The sequence below is a fragment of the Nematostella vectensis genome, chromosome 11, assembly GCF_932526225.1.
Source record: "Nematostella vectensis chromosome 11, jaNemVect1.1, whole genome shotgun sequence".
Lineage (NCBI taxonomy): Eukaryota > Metazoa > Cnidaria > Anthozoa > Actiniaria > Edwardsiidae > Nematostella > Nematostella vectensis.
In genome coordinates this window covers 15,332,128-15,350,137 of record NC_064044.1, presented here as the reverse complement: position 1 = coordinate 15,350,137, position 18,010 = coordinate 15,332,128, and the positions used below count along the sequence as shown (strand labels likewise).

The window sequence follows — 18,010 nt, the reverse complement described above, 5'->3', positions numbered from 1 at the left end:
GACTCTCGATGATTGCTACAGAACCCTAATAAGAGCTCTGGAACAAGTACTCCCACTGGTAACAAGCAATCCCCTCTCGGTCAACATCTCCGAACGCATCCTGAACGTCATACGAAGAATGAACCTACGACGACTGGACGGCATGCAAACGGGTTCACTGGCCTCACGCGTCTTTGCTTCTCTACAATCCTTTGCCTACTTCCGGTACATGTTGCGGCACAGAGAAGAACTGCACACTTGTGTACAAGCCTCTGAAGCCGAGAACAACAGGCGCAACCCATCGCAACCACCCCCCTCCCAAGATCAAACCACAGGTAACCCACCACCACCCCAAGAACAGTCGGCCACAGGTAACCCAACACCTTCACCCAACAATGACCTAAGGCTTATCATCCATGTAAAAGGCCGACGCGAACTCGAAATACCTGCCATTGACTTTTCAAACATTCTATGGGAACGCTAAGGACATTACGCTAGATACTTGATAAATAACGTTCTTTTTATGGACCCTTGTAGCCATGTTGTTTTAATAAAAATAGAGTTTACTCTAAATATGGTGTGGACTAATCACTTCCGCCCGATCAAATCCCACCAATCACCATCCACCACCCCTCCCCCTCTAAAGTCCAAAGTCCAAAACACCCCAGTCCAAAGTCCACCCGTGACGTCACTTCCAACCAATCACAGCACGCCATTTTCAATCAGAACGCGCCACGACCGCGCGGCCGGGGGACTGGAATCCACCCGATATGCATACTATCTTTACTACTGACAAAATAAAAGGAGCAAATCCTCACGCGCAGTGGTGGGGTGGTGGTTACTAAAAATAGCCAGATTCGGATCGACATGGCGCGCGGGTAATACCAAGGTGTCCCTCTCTTATCTTACGCTCTCTTGGTTCAGGTTATTATTGATCTGCAAGAAAACCCGGGAGAGTTGGTGGTTGATTTCACAAATTTGAAAAGCTCATTACATCAATACTGTACACAATCAAAATTAACATTTAAACAGAGAGGGGCTGCTCCATGCACGGACTCAATTTCCAAAGGTGGAGTTGAATTGCAAAATTTTCGTAACTCGGAGTTTCAGGGCGAGCACGCTGCGAGAATGGAGATCACTGACAGCGAAGAAGAGTGACTAATTTTTATTACGCCAAATATCTATTTTCAAGAACTGTAATGCCGACGACAATGAACAAGCGGAACGAGTGAGTAAACGCCTCAAATAGCCACACCACAGCCTAGTTTTGCTGGTGGAATAATTTTCCAAAATTGCTGAATTGTTGAATTTCGAAGGTTACAAATAAAAATTTTGTTTTCATTACAATTAAATCGGTGCATTGATAATATTCAATCGTTTTTATTTCAAATCTGTGGCGAAAAAGTGTTTTTTTTGCTCATTTCTTCTAAAGGTTTAACATGATGGTCCTTCATTAGTATCAACGGTTAATATATTGTTTTTAACCTACTCCTCCTCATTAGAATTCTAGTTATTAACCTCATTCATATTTAATGAGTTCATATTAAGCCCCAAATTTTCCCTGCTGATATATCAAGCCCTCCCCGTTCTTTAAGATTGTAAATTATTCATAGGTGAAATAAAGGACTTGCAAGAACAATGGAAAAGGTGCCAACTGACATTCCCCAATGCCATCGCCGCTTGACACCTTGATTACTATACGATCTAGGGGGTTCAAATGGAGGGCGCTTATTGGTCGAGTGGCAGAGATCATTTTCTGAGTGAGTATTATTCTTTTTCCCAAAAAATATGCAAAACCATTGCAGAAGTAGAGGTTCAAGACGTAAATTTTAGTTACCCAATTTAAAAAAAAAACTATTTCGGGGCAAAAAAGGGCTAAAATTGCTTTTAACATTTTTTCAAACCATATCTTTTGATGAAATTCACCGCGGTGATCCCTGTTCCTAATTCCTCAGTTTCTAATGTTTAGTCAAAAAGAAATATAAATATGTCTTCAAAAAAATCAGCTAGAATCATTTTGGAAGCATTCCGGACATCGTTTCTGTATGGTTAACTATTCACGGCCTTTTTTTAATTTTAGAGTAATAGTTTAATATCTTGTCTGATTTCTAGTTTGTTTAACACTTGCGATTTTATATGTAATGCTCCAGCCAGTAGCTCTAAGCCAAGAGCTTGGCTAGAAACAGAAACTGGACTTGAAGTGTCCGGGATGTAATTAGCAGAAGGAAAGGGGATTCTTTCGTTTTTAAAAAAATTCATAGAGATTTGCAACAATCATTTTAGACCGATTTCCTAAAATAAATAAATCCCCTACTTTCGGCTGATTTTACCTAGATCCGGGTCACATTTTTTTTAGTTGTCCGGTTTCTGATAGAAAGATTGCGATAATTATGAAACGCGCTTATTCAGTTTCCACAACTGACCACGTCACCTAGTTCCTACTCCAGAAATAAAATTGCTCGTACTTTGTTATGTTAGTACAAACAGATCTAAATTCCTATCCCCTGAATTTTGATAGCTTTTAAATGCGTCAAAGCAATGATGATTCACATAAAAACAGTCTAATTCCGCTAAATCAAACAATATCGCTTGCTGACCTAATTCCAGACGTAATCCTTAATTCTTCATAGAAAATAGGTAATTTCTTTGTTTTTTGAACAATTACCATTAGCAATTGAGTAGGAAACATCAAGTTTTAGGAACCAGGAGTACTGCGGTGTGAAATCCAGCAAAATGATTGTGCTATTTATTCAGTAAGATAAAATAAAACATCTCAAAATGTAGGCAAAATAGTTTATTTTACTCCATCCTACTAGCTGTATTTTTTTCAAAACTTTTAAAAAAGCTGGAACATCAGTGGATTGATTGAATTAAAGCTTACTCAGCGAGACAAATAGCAATTCTCGAGTACTCACAAATAGATTGAAATGATGATGCGTTGTGCTGTTTCGGTAGTTGCTCTGGTTCCTGAAGCGATCCCCATCAAGGACTTCGCAGTCGAATTTACCGCTCGTGTTGGATAACATCTTAATGTTGAAGGATAACCCAGCGAGGTTCCGCAGACAATGTTTAGCGCAATCGGAGACGTTTGCGACAGAAAACAGTTCTTTTGGAATGATATCCAGATATTTCTTTTCGTTGTATCGGAATCGCGCATAAGACCAGCTTCCGATTGTGAAGTTTCTTCGCAGAGCAATTGCTTCTTGCTTTTCGGCTTTACTGATGAGAAATCCGCTGGAGAGAAGAATCAAAAGGATCCCGAGCATTTGCGAGGGGTGCGGTTTTCTCTGCAATGTGAAGACCATAGCTTCAATGCGTTAGGCCAAGCCTGGCCTGAACGGTGACTACGGTGGTTTGTTTAGGGTCTCTTCATTTGGAAGTTGGCAAGGATAACAAATAAACAAAGACGAGATCTTAAAGTAAATAAATAAAAAATGAAGTGAAAGCTTGATATTCCAAAAAAAAGAACAGATAAATAATTAATAAACTACGACAACAGAGGCGGTCTGACTAATTGATACGATTTATTCTTGCACTAAACACGGTTACACGGCTGGACCTAGGGAGTTCTAGAAGAAAAACAAAACAAATCACTGGTACTAGAAAATCACCCGACTTTCTGGCTTTTAGCGGAAAGTTTATTTTTGGCTTAATTGAATCATTTCGTCGCCTTCGGGCATGGCGGCGAAAGTCATTTCAAAACAAAAATATAGGGAAAGTATTAGGGGGGGGCATGGAAAATTTTGTTCCTTCTGAAGGGGCGGGGACACTAATTTTATCCCTTACTTTTATCATAATCACCCACGGGATAATAAATGAACTTTCCCTAAGAGAGCCGTGGGCCTCGAGATGTATATCGCTTATTGCCTCGGTTCTCGGTAATTAACTCTTACATAGGTCAAGGAAACAAGATTGTCGATATGAAATTGATGTCATAAACATCAAATTAGATTTGATAGATACTGTTATGACGTCATCGACAACAGCCGTGTATTCGAAGCAAACTCCGCTTTTAGGCAGTGTCTAAATCTTTACATGACATAATTACATTTGTTGGTAACTATTATTACATTTGTGGGTAACTGTTATTACATTTGTGGGCTCTACAGGTCCTTCTCAAGGTGGTCCTAACTTTCAAAGTCAGCCTATGTTTGGGTATAGGGGTGCCGCTGGGGGTTTTGAAACCTGACCCTGTTTAGGACAAAAATTCTGAAAAAAACATACCTTGTTTAGAACAACACTCTCAATTTTAGGACCCTGTTTAGGACAAATAAACATGACACACTTAATTGATTTATAACTTCTTTGTTGGGTTAAAACACACCCTTAAGACATGTTTCATCAAGCGTTTAACTCCAATTACTTAGTTTAGAAAACTGCTTGTTTTTATTGTTAGTTTTATTCAAACTTAATTTTAATACTTCTTCACCAGGTACTTTATACCTTCACTGAACTGACAATGCCTCTGTTAAACTTAGAGACACAATCACGGAGCGTTTTAGTTGTTCTGCCGGAGTTAGGCAAGAATGTATGATGAGTCCGACACTCTTTAATCTTAGGTGGGGATGCATGTTTCAAGAGATATATCAGGCACAATTATATTTAACGTTGACCTCCCAGCTTGCGACTTTGTGAAGGAAACTTGAGGCACGCGACGCGCAACAATATCCCTGCAGGACAATACTTTCTCGCGGCAGTCTTTTATCCAAAAGTCGATCGAAGAACCAAGCACCCGGTAAGCAATACAGCGCACACACAGACTCGTACGTGTCGGGGTTGGACGTGAACGTAAGAATTTGATCAGCTCATTCAGTGACTCAAACCGCAGGAACTTGCTCTCTGTGATCAGCAGCTCAGGGTGGAGGTCCTTGAACAACAACACTGGGTTTAAAGTCCGACTTGAGTGACAATGAATTGAATGATAGTATTTGTTAACTATATGCCAAATATTTGTTATCTATATGCCAAGTATTTGGTAACTATATACTAAGAACGTGTTAACTATATGCCAAATATTAGTTAACTATATGTCAAGTACTTGTTAACTATATGTCAAGTACTTGTTAACTATATGTCAAGTACTTGTTAACTATATGCCAAGTACTTGTTAACTATATGCCAAGTATTTGTTAACTATATGTCAAGTACTTGTTAACTATATGTCAAGTACTTGTTAACTATATGTCAAGTACTTGTTAACTATATGTCAAGTACTTGTTAACTATATGTCAAGTACTTGTTAACTATATGTCAAGTACTTGTTAACTATATGCCAAGTACTTGTTAACTATATGTCAAGTACTTGTTAACTATATGTCAAGTACTTGTTAACTATATGTCAAGTACTTGTTTACTATATGTCAAGTACTTGTTAACTATATGCCAAGTACGTGTTAACTATATGTCAAGTACTTATTAACTATATGTCAAGTACTTGTTAACTATATGTCAAGTACTTGTTAACTATATGTCAAGTACTTGTTAACTATACGCCAAGTACTTGTTAACTATATGTCAAGTACTTGTTAACTATATGTCAAGTACTTGTTAACTATATGTCAAGTACTTGTTAACTATATGTCAAGTACTTGTTAACTATATGTCAAGTACTTGTTAACTATATGTCAAGTACTTGTTAATTATATGTCAAGTACTTGTTAACTATATGTCAAGTACTTGTTAACTATATGCCAAGTATTTGTTAACTATATGTCAAGTACTTGTTAACTATATGTCAAGTACTTGTTAACTATATGTCAAGTACTTGTTAACTATATGTCAAGTACTTGTTAACTATATGTCAAGTACTTGTTAACTATATGTCAAGTACTTGTTAACTATATGCCAAGTATTTGTTAACTATATGTCAAGTATTTGTTAACTATATGCCAATTATTTGTTAAATATATGTCAAGTACTTGTTAACTATATGTCAAGTACTTGTTAACTATATGCCAAATACTTGTTAACTATATGCCAAATATTTGTTAAATATATGTCAAGTACTTGTTAACTATATGTCAAGTACTTGTTAACTATATGCCAAATACTTGTTAACTACATGCCAAGTATTTGTTAACTACATGTCAAGTACTTGTTAACTATATGCCAAGTATTTGTTAACTATATGCCAAGTATTTGTCAACTATATGCCAAATATTTGTTAAGTATATGTCAAGTACTTGTTAACTATATGTCAAGTACTTGTTAACTATATGCCAAATACTTGTTAACTATATGTCAATTATTTGTTAACAACATGTCAAGTACTTGTTAACTATATGTCAAGTACTTGTTAACTATATGTCAAGTACTTGTTAATTATATGTCAAGTACTTGTTAACTATATGTCAAGTACTTGTTAACTATATGTCAAGTACTTGTTAACTATATGTCAAGTACGTGTTAACTATATGTCAAGTACTTGTTAACTATATGTCAAGTACTTGTTAACTATATGTCAAGTACTTGTTAACTATATGCCAAGTACTTGTTAACTATATGTCAAGTACTTGTTAACTATATGTCAAGTACTTGTTAACTATATGTCAAGTACTTGTTAACTATCTGTCAAGTACTTGTTAACTATATGTCAAGTACTTGTTAACTATATGCCAAGTACTTGTTAACTATATGCCAAGTACTTTTTAACTATATGTCAAGTACTTGTTAACTATATGCCAAGTACTTTTTAACTATATGTCAAGTACTTGTCAACTATATGTCAAGTACTTGTTAACTATATGTCAAGTACTTGTTAACTATATGTCAAGTACTTGTTAACTATATGTCAAGTACTTGTTAACTATATGTCAAGTACTTGTTAACTATATGTCAAGTACTTGTTAACTATATGTCAAGTACTTGTTAACTATATGCCAAGTACTTTTTACCTATATGTCAAGTACTTGTTAACTATATGCCAAGTACTTTTTAACTATATGTCAAGTACTTGTCAACTATATGTCAAGTACTTGTTAACTATATGTCAAGTACTTGTTAACTATATGTCAAGTACTTGTTAACTATATGTCAAGTACTTGTTAACTATATGTCAAGTACTTGTTAACTATATGTCAAGTACTTGTTAACTATATGTCAAGTACTTGTTAACTATATGCCAAGTACCTGTTAACTATATGTCAAGTACTTGTTAACTATATGTCAAGTACTTGTTAACTATATGTCAAGTATTTGTTAACTATATGTCAAGTACTTGTTAACTATATGTCAAGTACTTGTTAACTATATGTCAAGTATTTGTTAACTATATGTCAAGTACTTGTTAACTATATGCCAAGCACTTGTTAACTATATGCCAAGTACTTGTTAACTATATGTCAAGTACTTGTTAACTATATGTCAAGTACTTGTTAACTATATGCCAAGTACTTGTTAACTATATGTCAAGTACTTGTTAACTATATGTCAAGTACGTGTTAACTATATGTCAAGTACTTGTTAACTATATGTCAAGTACTTGTTAAATATATGTCAAGTATTTGTTAACTATATGTCAAGTACTTGTTAACTATATGCCAAGCACTTGTTAACTATATGTCAAGTACTTGTTAACTATATGTCAAGTACTTGTTAACTATATGCCAAGTACTTGTTAACTATATGTTCTCACTCTGATCATGAGTTGTGCTTGTTTCTGAGCCTCCTTGTCTTCGGGTGTCGAGTGTTCGCAGGCTCGGGATTCAACAAATCTTTAGTTACGATTTGTCTGGTACATGTCACAAAATCGCGAAAAACCTGCCCTATTTGCTACCGGTCTCAGCCGCGCTTTCCTGGTTTCGCGTGAGCGCGGCTTTTCTTGTCTTCACTTGATGATACTAAAATAAAAGCACGCGAAATACTCAATGAAATGGATGATTCCCCTTTTAGAAGGTAGAAAAATGATTCGAAATATATTTCTTAAAAATCACAAAGTGAAGAATATATTATTAGACAAAAAAAAAACACACAAATGTTTACAAAGAATCTCGAACAGTTTATTCAATCACACGCATGCAAGTTGCCGCTTAAACATAACTTTACACTTTTCAGATATCAAGAATTGCTTTACAATGAACCTACATTATTTATAGAATGGAAAATGGAAAGAAGGATCCCGAAAATTTTACCGGAAATATCGGACGGAGAATAAGACAAAGCACTAAACAAAGTTTTCGTAGCGATGCGACCACGATGTCCGTCAATGTAAAGTCGCTTCAGTTCACTTGTTTCTTTTCAAGCCTAGAAAGCTCTGAGCGATGCGTTCAAGATGTCCGTCAAAGGAAATTTGTCAATGTAAAGTCGCTTCAGTTCACTTGTTTCTTTTCAAGCCTAGAAAGGTCTGAGCGATGCGTTCAAGATGTCCGTCAAAGGAAAGTTGTCAATGTAAAGTCGCTTCAGTTCACTTGCTTTTCTTTTCAAGCCTAGAAAGCTCTGAGCACGCACTCTTTGTCATATCGAGGATGGAGTGACTGCTGGCGTTTAATCTGGTCTTTCAGCTTTCCAAAAGTTTCTGATATCGGCTGCTTCTCGCCGCTTTTTTTTCAAACGTGACAAACTCAACGCTCAGGTCACGAGACAAGAGTCTCGCCTACGGCTCGTGACTTTCAAGTTTTTATCAATTCTCCCAACATCCCCCGCGTGTCTGTAAAAACCTAGACAGACACGGGAGATGCGTTTTATTGCTTATATTAAATTCCTTGGTCATATCAGTGAGATATTAAAACCAAAGAGAAAGGCTCATAAAATAATCAGAGCCTCCCTCCTCCCTCTTGTGGCTAAAATGTTTTGCCCTCCCCCCTCAATATCTTCCCTTTTCCATCTCATCAGCCATAGAGCAACACCACTGGCCACCAGGCTCTCGATCAAGTCCCCGCCAAACATGTTGCAGCTGATGAATTCTTTAAATGAGAACTGACTATCAACTCAAGGCTAGAGCTATATATCAGAGAAACCCATGTATGTTGAAGCTATTGAGACATTGCAACGTTTGTTTGGCGTTTTGGAGATATCCCATTCGTTATGATCATAGTGAAATAATTTGATAGCGGTATGGCCTTTAAGTCGGCTTATTTAAAAGTTTTAAGAACGTGTATTTACACATACTTTTAAGTTTAAAAACTGTTCAGAAAACTTAACAAAGCAAAAAAAAAAATTCGTAAGTCTTGTTCCAAGATAATTTTCGTTATTTTTATTTTAAACTTGAAAAAAATGTTGTTTGTTTTCGATGTCTATCTAATGCAAGCTTGAAACATATTTTCTTGGGTCTGTCGTGTTTGATAACACTAATGGCTCGATAGCCCCATTGATATCTGTTAACATATGATTTAGCTCGCTAATCATCCCTAGTAAACAGCGATGATTAATGACTCTTCAAGTTGGCGCGCCATAGAAAGGCTTCAGGGCATGATTAACAATACAAACAGACCGTTGTGTTATTGTCCTCAATTAAAGAAGTGAATTTTTTTTCAAAGAGACGCTATTTAAGTCTTTGAATTTCAAGTAACTCTTTGCAAGAAATTGAAACCCTTCAGTTGTTCTTGTATAGTTTTCCTCGGAAATCAGCATTTCAAAACATCACTAGTATTGGATATTTTGCAAAGCAGGGAGAAACCATTTTCATGTTTATTGCTGAATGTATGTCTCAAATTGCTCAATGTCGTAGATATTGAAAGACTCACAAAACCTCAAAAGTGATATAATGACCTAAAAGTGCTTTAGAATGTCAAAATGATGCTGAAAATTCTGAGCCCCTATCTTCTTAAGGCGACTTCATGTATTTCTTTGAAAAAGTGACAAATGTTATCATCATATATGTCCTTTATTATTAGAACTTATTATATAGGTCCTTTAGTCATCATGCATTAACATTTAATGGCACATATCTCGTTAAAATATTAGTAGACTCAGTCAACCTGTTTTGATAATAACTTAGCTTCTGAAGGCGCATCTCTGTGAGGAGTGAGACCCGAGTAGAAAAACGTCTTTAAGATGAAGGGAACTTACAAAAACTTTCTCCTTTTATTCGTTGCTTTGCTCTACATCGCTTCAACATATAAAGTCAGAGGTAGGATTTTATTATCAATTTCCACTTTTGACCGGATTATTTTATGTAATTTTTACTCACAAAACGTTGTTATCAAGGAAAGAATTGACCGCTTTTTTTCATTTCACCTCGATAAGCCTTACTCAAGGCATAAATAGATCGGAGTAAATCAGGTGTAAATAGCGTGGCTTTTTAGCTTTTTTTTAAAGGAATAAAACAATCAATAACGAGGAAAAATTTTTGGGGAAAAATAAAGTTTATTTACAAATTCTCAAATAAACCTAACAAGGAAACAACTGCCAAAAGTCTGTTTGGAGAATAAAAAGAATTCCGTATCGAAGAAAGGATTGTCGAAGATGTCGACTTTACAAGGATATTAACCATTTTCTAAGACGAAATCTATTTCTATTTTGCTCCGAATTTGATGAATCTTGACACAGATCTAAGTTCGTGTAAGAAAGAGATGCTATATTATGGATTTAGTATGAAACGTAGTTTAAAATCTTATTTTGGTTGGATTTGCATGCAAAGAGAAAAAGAATAAATGTTCTAATGTTTTAAGTGGAATACGAAATTTACTTTGGCTTTATTGAACACAAACAGATACACCCATATAACTTATTTTCAATATCTTATATTAGTCGAAATTCGCAAACTCACTCGGCTATGTGAACAAAGCCCGCTGCGAAAAAATATCCAAAACTGCCCACGGGCAATATCGTAGGATTCCATCCCGCTCCACAGCCATTCAGAGCGCGCGTTCAATCGTAGCCATACAATAATAGAAAATATAGAGCAAACTAAAAAGAGTAATAGAAATAGTGAAAATTAATAACAAGTTTGTGTTTCCAGCCAAGCTTGTTTTTCTATGCCCTTTTATTTCCAAACAAACAAATACCAGTTTTATAGACATATAAGCGCATGACATTCAAATTTACCACAAATGGTATTGGCGAATAGCTGTGTACTTGAATAGATATTTTTTTCTGTTGATATTGACTAATTATCGAACGACTCGCTTCACTTAGGTCATTTTAGTACGCCCAACTGTGCCGTCTTCGCCAAGTTTGAGTAGCATATATAAGTTATTTATCAGCTGGGTCTTCGGCCTCGGTCAGTATTTTCAAGACCTCGGTCGCGGTATTTGACGATACGGACCGACCCTTAGCTGGGAAATAACATATTTTTTCCTCAATAGAATTTTCAACTTTGTTTACTTCCGGGCTCACGTTGGCCCGAGGCGAGGTTTCGCTTCTGACTTTCGTCGATGTTTGTGAAGATTTTTCTTCGCTTATGATCATTCAATACACTCCATTTTGTATTTCTACACAACGCTTTTAATCCTCCGGAAATACAGAACCTCCAACAAAGACATTCTCTGAGTTTTGACTAGCAATTTTGTAAAATAATTTTGTCTAAATTGATAGGTCGTTCTCAACTAGAATTGATCGTAGAATGTCTTCTTTCGCTTTAAATACTCCACAGACGATGAGATATATTCAATAAAGAACTTCTCTTGAATTTGGATACGTTAAGCTAGTCATGCAAGTAAATTTCTAGAGTGTTTTGTCGTTTTTCTTCGCATGAACAGACGATTTGCTGCTTTTTCTACACCAAATAAACTTTCAGCAAACTTGAAATTGTCGCGCGCGTTGCAAAATCATTATGGCGGGAAATTGTGAAACAAAGGGAGTTTGAAGCCGATGTTCCTTAAAGTCAATGGTTTTAGATAAAATGACAAATAAAATGCTGTTTTAGTGTGAAGATCTATAATCTATAATCTCGGGAGTAAAAATCAAGTTTTCGATGATCATTTTACAAATCAACTTACAATTTAGCTATCAATAATGTGAATTTTTTTTCATTTATATAGTGCTTTGCAAAAATTGGGGAGTTTTTTATGTTCTCACATAGTGCACTTGCAAAGGAAATATATGCGATTTCTTTGTTTTTTCTATCCGATAGAGCTCGCCAGAGGGCGACAAAAAACATAAAATCTTTCCATGAAAATAAGTCCTTTCTGACATAAAAGCTTTCTTGCTGATTCGTAAGTGGCTTTTTGTTTTTGTTATTTTCCCGAAAGTTGCGCGAAAGTTTACCACCCAAAAAGTCATGTGACTTTGCCACCCCAAACGTCACGTGAGTGTGCACCCAAAAAGTCACGTGATTTCTCGGTGCAATTCGCCTGTCATTTGTTTCCCTGTCAACAAGACTCACTCTTAACACTCTTTCACTAGGCTCTGGCTGCAAAATGATGGGACTCACAGATCGCTTTCCCGGCATGCAGCTGGAGAATCACGTCACAGCGAACTTCACAGACGTCACCGAAATGACGTGCTCGATTAAATGCTTTTTGATTGACATGTGTCAGTCTTATAACTATAACGAGACAACACGATTCTGCCAAGCGAGTAACTCGACTCGTTTTCAGCACATCATTGACTTTCACAACAAGTCGGGAGTCACTTACGTTGGAACTAAGGTACACGTTCGTTAGTTGTTTACTGATACTTGTGTGAAAGCGGAGTCCAAAATTTGAAGAACTTGCTGTATATATATTAACTGCTTCTTATGTCATTCAGAACAAATGCGTCCCAGGTGCGTGCCCATCTGACAAAATTTGCCGCCCTGACTTTACATCTGACTCTTTTAGATGTATCGACGGTAAGAGCAATACAGGCAAATCCACACTGATTGTCAACATCACCACACTATTGGCAGGATGGGGGAGGGATGTTTTAAGTCAGGGCACCTTACAATTCCAAAGCCCCTTTCAGAATAAAAAGTGCCCCCCCTCCAAAAAAAAAAATAAGCCCCTAGGATTGAAAAAAAACTAAAACTAAAAACAAGAACATTTCTGCCCCCTTAGGGTATTTAAGACTACTTCCCTCCTCCTCCGGGTATTTAATTACTACTTTCCTGGTTGAGCTGTTTAATTAAATTTTTTTCTGTAAAAAAAATGTGGAAGCAAAGTTATCTGACTTGGCTAAACAAATATTTCCACCTTAGTTTTCGGTTCTGTAAAAAAATATGAAACCCAATTGGTAGCAAAAAAAAAGGAAAATCTACAGCTACATTACAGACACATAAGGCGATTTTTTCTTATTTTGCTTGTTTTTTAAGCTTTTGCAATGGAGTTTTTGCGTACAGAAATTTACTCCCTTGTAGGCAAGCCGACGTGTATGGTTCAGATAAAGACCGTCGTTCTCTTGTCGACAACATCAACGGTTCTGTATCGATTATTCTGTTATCGTTTTGTAGTGAATGCAAAGGAACCCTGCGCTGAGGCGCCTTGTCAGAATGAGGGGCTGTGTGCCAATTTACCGGACTACAGTGACTATACGTGCACCTGCAAGAAAGAATTCACAGGAAAGAACTGCGAAAAAGAAAGTAAGACAATAATTCGCAGAATATAAAGGCACATCAATCAGTCAATAGATATAAAAGAATGTGCAATTTCAAAACCTCATAGGTGCGACCATTTGTCACTGGATGTAACCTTGATGACTTTCCGTCTCCACTAACCCTATTCGGACCGGGGGAAAGGCTTTTGGGGCCCTAAAGCATCTTTGAGCTGTAAAAATGTTTGAACTAGTAAGGCTAGAGCATTGAAATTTGATGACTTTTCCTAAAATTTATTTTTGGGAAATATATTTTAATAATTACTTAAATTAAGAGTCCATTCGCGAACTTATGCTATATTATAGGTACCATGCCAATCAATGCCGTCACAGATGTCATATTTTGTTGTCACAGAAACAGTGCGTACTGTTGATACCTATCTCTTTTTAAAATGTTTGCAGCAATAGCTTTCCGATTCCATTAATTAATTAATTCGATTAATTAAGATTTTATTAATCCCCCCTATACGACCAATAACTAATGTTCAAGTATTTGGCGCCAAGTGGTCGCTTTTCAATACATGTTGTCTCTTACGAGAGCTTCGCCTGTATATTGTTCCATTTAGGTTCCCTTAACCCTCTCAGAGGGGTCAGATGCTACTCTGCGTGTTTTGCGTTAGAAAAGGGTTAGGCAGACTGTCTAAATGATCCCGATTTTGCGAGAATTTTCCGATCCTCGTTGCAAACTTGTTCGGGATCAGAAAATCCCATATAGGGCAATTCCATATTATTTTCTAAAAGTATACAGCCCATCTGTTTGTCACTTCAATTTCTGTAGAGACCAATTAGCAAAGCTTGTGAAAATGTTTTTTGCATCTTTTATCTTCCCTTGCAATGTTTAATGCCATCGAGATTCTATAAAACCTGGACATGAGCGATTTACTGAGCCTCAGCTAGAGAGAAAGGGGGTCGGGATAAAAATCACGGCCATCGACGTAAAGTCACGATTTGTGAAGTCTGTAAAATGGACACTCTGGTTAGGCTAAGCTTTTTTGGGTCATTAAAGCTCCCTTTGTCTCAAATGTTAGTTTGTGTGATTATCTAGCATTCTGGCCTATTCTTCCCTAGTGACGGCCTGCGACTCCCAACCCTGCGCTAATGGCGGCGCTTGCAAGGCTACCGCTGAACAGCCAGGATATATATGCGCCTGTCTGAGCGGATTTGAAGGAGACGCTTGTCAAAACAAAGGTAAATATAATACGGAACAAGCGGATAATATGGGTATTTGGATTAGCAAATGTTCAGCTCTCAATCTTCTGTAAACCATGTGCCAAACTTACTTATCGGTGATAAGATTGACTTGGCTAGCGTCGTTACCCTTGATAAGTGGATCTTTTAAACACGATGATGGTTTCTTCAACTAAAAGAAAACAAAAGTTTCGGTAGCTCAAATATGTCTTGAATTACAATGATTCATTGATGGTTTTATGTCAAACATTTGGACATACCTTTTTCTCCGACAAGTTTAGGCAACCCCTCGGCAAATCCTGATAACGCGCCTATTGCGATTGTTGCTAATTCTACTATGATTTATTTTCAGTACGAACTGGACATAACTGCTCATTGCACTTTCTCAATAAAAGTATCTCCAACTACATCGAATTGAAATCACCGATTTCAAGTCCTCTGCAGCAATACACCATTTCCCTGTGGTTCAAGATCTCTTTGACAGTCGACAATGGACAAATTTTTTTGACGTTTTTATTTATCTCAAATGAAAAGGGTCAGGCTTTTGCATTAATGTTCGGAAAATCGACGTTCGGCAAGTTGATGGGTTTTGGCGGCGGCGAAATCTTGAACTCAGAGTAAGTATGGAGATGTAAGACGATCAACAAAACTAATGATATGACACTTTATGCGATCAAACAACCGAACTGTCCCAGGTGGCTGACTCCGGTCACCACCTTTGTCTGACCGAGACAGTAACTCATCGCCTTAGCATAACCTTGATAGATAAATGATTGATTGCAGGAAATTACCCTCTACCATGGATTTTGATGGAAATTGGCAACACCTCACTCTGACATATGACAGCAAAGCAAGCGTGTTGTACAGGAATGGTGCTGTTGATATAAAGACATTGTCCGCTAGTGACCTGCCAATCATCAGCGGAGGGAACATAACTATTGGCCGAAACCCGCGCGACCATCGTTCTTCATTAATTGACCACATCGCCGGCCTTAACATCTACGATGTGGTGCTAGACCAGAGTGCTATTGAGCAGCTGTTCAACGGCGGGTGCGCTGCTACAGGAATAATCAGTCAGGCACCCCTCGTCTCCTGGTATAACATCACAGCCAGGCCTCCACAGGGAGCCATACAGGTCGACTGCGCAATTGACTGTGCTTAGTACATATTTCTGAGTCAGTACTGTTACGAAGCTAGTTTTAGTTATTTGTAGTCCTTAGCGGAAACATAGAGTTAGCCTTGTAGTCTCGTCTGCAAAGATGTTTTTGTAGGAAATTTCCCTACGTCAGCTCTATCATATTAATCAATATTTGTGAAAGCCTCAGCTCAGAGGAATTCCCACGGCACTCCAAAACGTTTCTTCCTCGCTTTCCCAAATTTATTTAACTAAAGCACACCCTTATCAAACAGGATATAATTAGCCGAGTGCAACCGTGAGAACCATCCCGACCCGAGGGCCTGCATGCTCTATGTCGCCGATCATGACTCCTCAAATATGACTTCTCAATCATCACTCATATAAAGAAGTGTCATCAGTGATCGCAGATCCCATGTGAGGCTCATGGTTTTAGTACTTTAAGTACGGCTAGCGTTAGGTTCAGGATGATCATAGTCTAGTTCCTTCATAAGATTATGACGTAATAACCCATATCTCGGAACACAGATCTATGTATCACAATGCTGGAAAGTTGCAATATCTTTGCAATATTATGAGTATTAGCACTAGCTAAATTTTGTTGACAATATATGTAATATTAAAGTAGTTTCGGAACACATATCTCGGAGCACAGATCTCTGGAGTTGATGTAGATGGTGTTTTCATAATCTGACACCTTATCCGCCCTGTTTATTTTACGTAGAAGGGAGGTTGTTCTTTTTATATGCTATACACGAAGCGGCTTGTTCTTTTTATACGCTCTACACGAAGCGGCTTGTTCTTTTTATACGCTCTACACGGAGCGGCTTGTTCTTTTTATATGCTCTACACGAAGCGGCTTGTTCTTTTTATATGCTCTACACGGAGCGGCTTGTTTTTATTTATATGCTCTACACGAAGCGGCTTGTTCTTTTTATATGCTCTACACGGAGCGGCTTGTTTTTATTTATATGCTCTACACGAAGCGGCTTGTTCTTTTTATATGCTCTACACGAAGCGGCTTGTTCTTTTTATATGCTCTACACGAAGCGGCTTGTTCTTTTTATATGCTCTACACGAAGCGGCTTGTTCTTTTTATATGCTCTACACGGAGCGTCTCGTTCTTTTTATATGCTCTACACGGAGCAGCTTGTTCTTTTTATATGTTCTACACGGAGCGGCTTGTTCTTTTTATATGCTCTACACGAAGCGGCTTGTTTTTTTTATATGCTCTACACGGAGCGGCTTGTTCTTTTTATATACTCTACACGGAGCAGCTTGTTCTTTTTATATGTTCTATACGGAGCGGCTTGTTCTTTTTATATGCTCTACACGAAGCGGCTTGTTCTTTTTATATGCTCTACACGGAGCAGCTTGTTCTTTTTATATGTTCTACGCGGAGCGGCTTGTTCTTTTTACATGCTCTACACGGAGCGTCTCGTTCTTTTTATATGCTCTACACGGAGCAGCTTGTTCTTTTTATATGTTCTACACGGAGCGGCTTGTTCTTTTTATATGCTCTACACGAAGCGGCTTGTTCTTTTTACGGTCCAAAAGGGCAAATTGTTATTTTTTGCAAACGTGCGTGCCGCAGAAGTATATTTTGTTAACTCCTTTTATCACTTGATGGGTTAAATATGTTTACAAGTTTTCTTTGATTAAAAGGGCAATAATTATTTTTGGCATCGGGCGAAGTTCAACCGCATTGAATCTCTCTTCTACTTTTTCTCCGACCCGAAACATTACCGTCGACGCGCGGCTATTTCTTAGACTAATCTCGTGAAATGTTTTATTTTGGTCTTTTAGGTCTAGTAGGGGCGTTACAAAATAATTGGTTCAACAGTCGGTTAGGTACTGGACAGTCAACTTGTGGCCACATATTGTTATTACAAACAGCTCCAGGTTTTCTCTTCCTCGGGTGCTGCAAAATATATAGAGATATTTTCCCGATTCCACATCATTTACCAATAATGCTTTTCTAAAGACTTATGGTAACCTGGTTTAATGACTAATGAATCACTTTGAGGTTTCTAATCTTTTCTAATATTGATTACTCAGCTTCCCTTAATAACCTCTAAGTCACAAAAATACATATCATTCGCCTAACAACCACAAAATAATGAAACTAAAGAACCAATTAGTTCTCATTGATTATTTTTCTAACCGCTGGTACGATTATTTGCTTCTAAGGAAATGTCTAGCGTGACAATAACATATGAGCTTTGTCCTCTCCAAAGTCAGCTAACGCAGCTAGTTCCCAAA

General features: G+C 37.3%; 2 protein-coding genes across 5 annotated transcripts in view; one reads left to right on the top strand and one right to left on the bottom strand.

Moving 5' to 3' along the window:
* Positions 1–3,420, bottom strand: part of LOC5505808 — a 35,710-nt gene extending 32,290 nt beyond the window's left edge. Inside the window, exon 1 of the mRNA XM_048734412.1 lies at positions 2,895–3,420. Coding sequence (XP_048590369.1) covers positions 2,895–3,284 — 390 coding nt within the window. The 5' untranslated portion in view covers positions 3,285–3,420. The remainder of the gene's footprint in view (positions 1–2,894) is intronic.
* LOC5505807 (sushi, von Willebrand factor type A, EGF and pentraxin domain-containing protein 1) lies at positions 837–16,390 on the top strand. 4 transcript variants are annotated; one of them, XM_032374154.2, is made up of 8 exons: positions 837–1,207; positions 1,593–1,739; positions 12,262–12,506; positions 12,607–12,688; positions 13,286–13,414; positions 14,494–14,613; positions 14,966–15,230; positions 15,397–16,390. In XM_032374154.2, exons 2-8 carry the CDS (start codon positions 1,697–1,699, stop codon positions 15,773–15,775), a joined length of 1,263 nt encoding a protein of 420 aa, XP_032230045.2. In that variant the 5' UTR covers positions 837–1,207; positions 1,593–1,696; the 3' UTR covers positions 15,776–16,390. The 4 variants fall into 4 exon arrangements, with proteins under 4 accessions (XP_032230045.2, XP_032230043.2, XP_032230044.2 ...); XM_032374152.2 differs by lacking the exons at positions 837–1,207; positions 1,593–1,739 and adding exons at positions 9,883–10,045; positions 11,223–11,264; XM_032374155.2 differs by lacking the exons at positions 837–1,207; positions 1,593–1,739 and adding exons at positions 10,989–11,137; positions 11,223–11,264.
* The last annotated feature ends 1,620 nt before the right edge of the window (positions 16,391–18,010 follow it).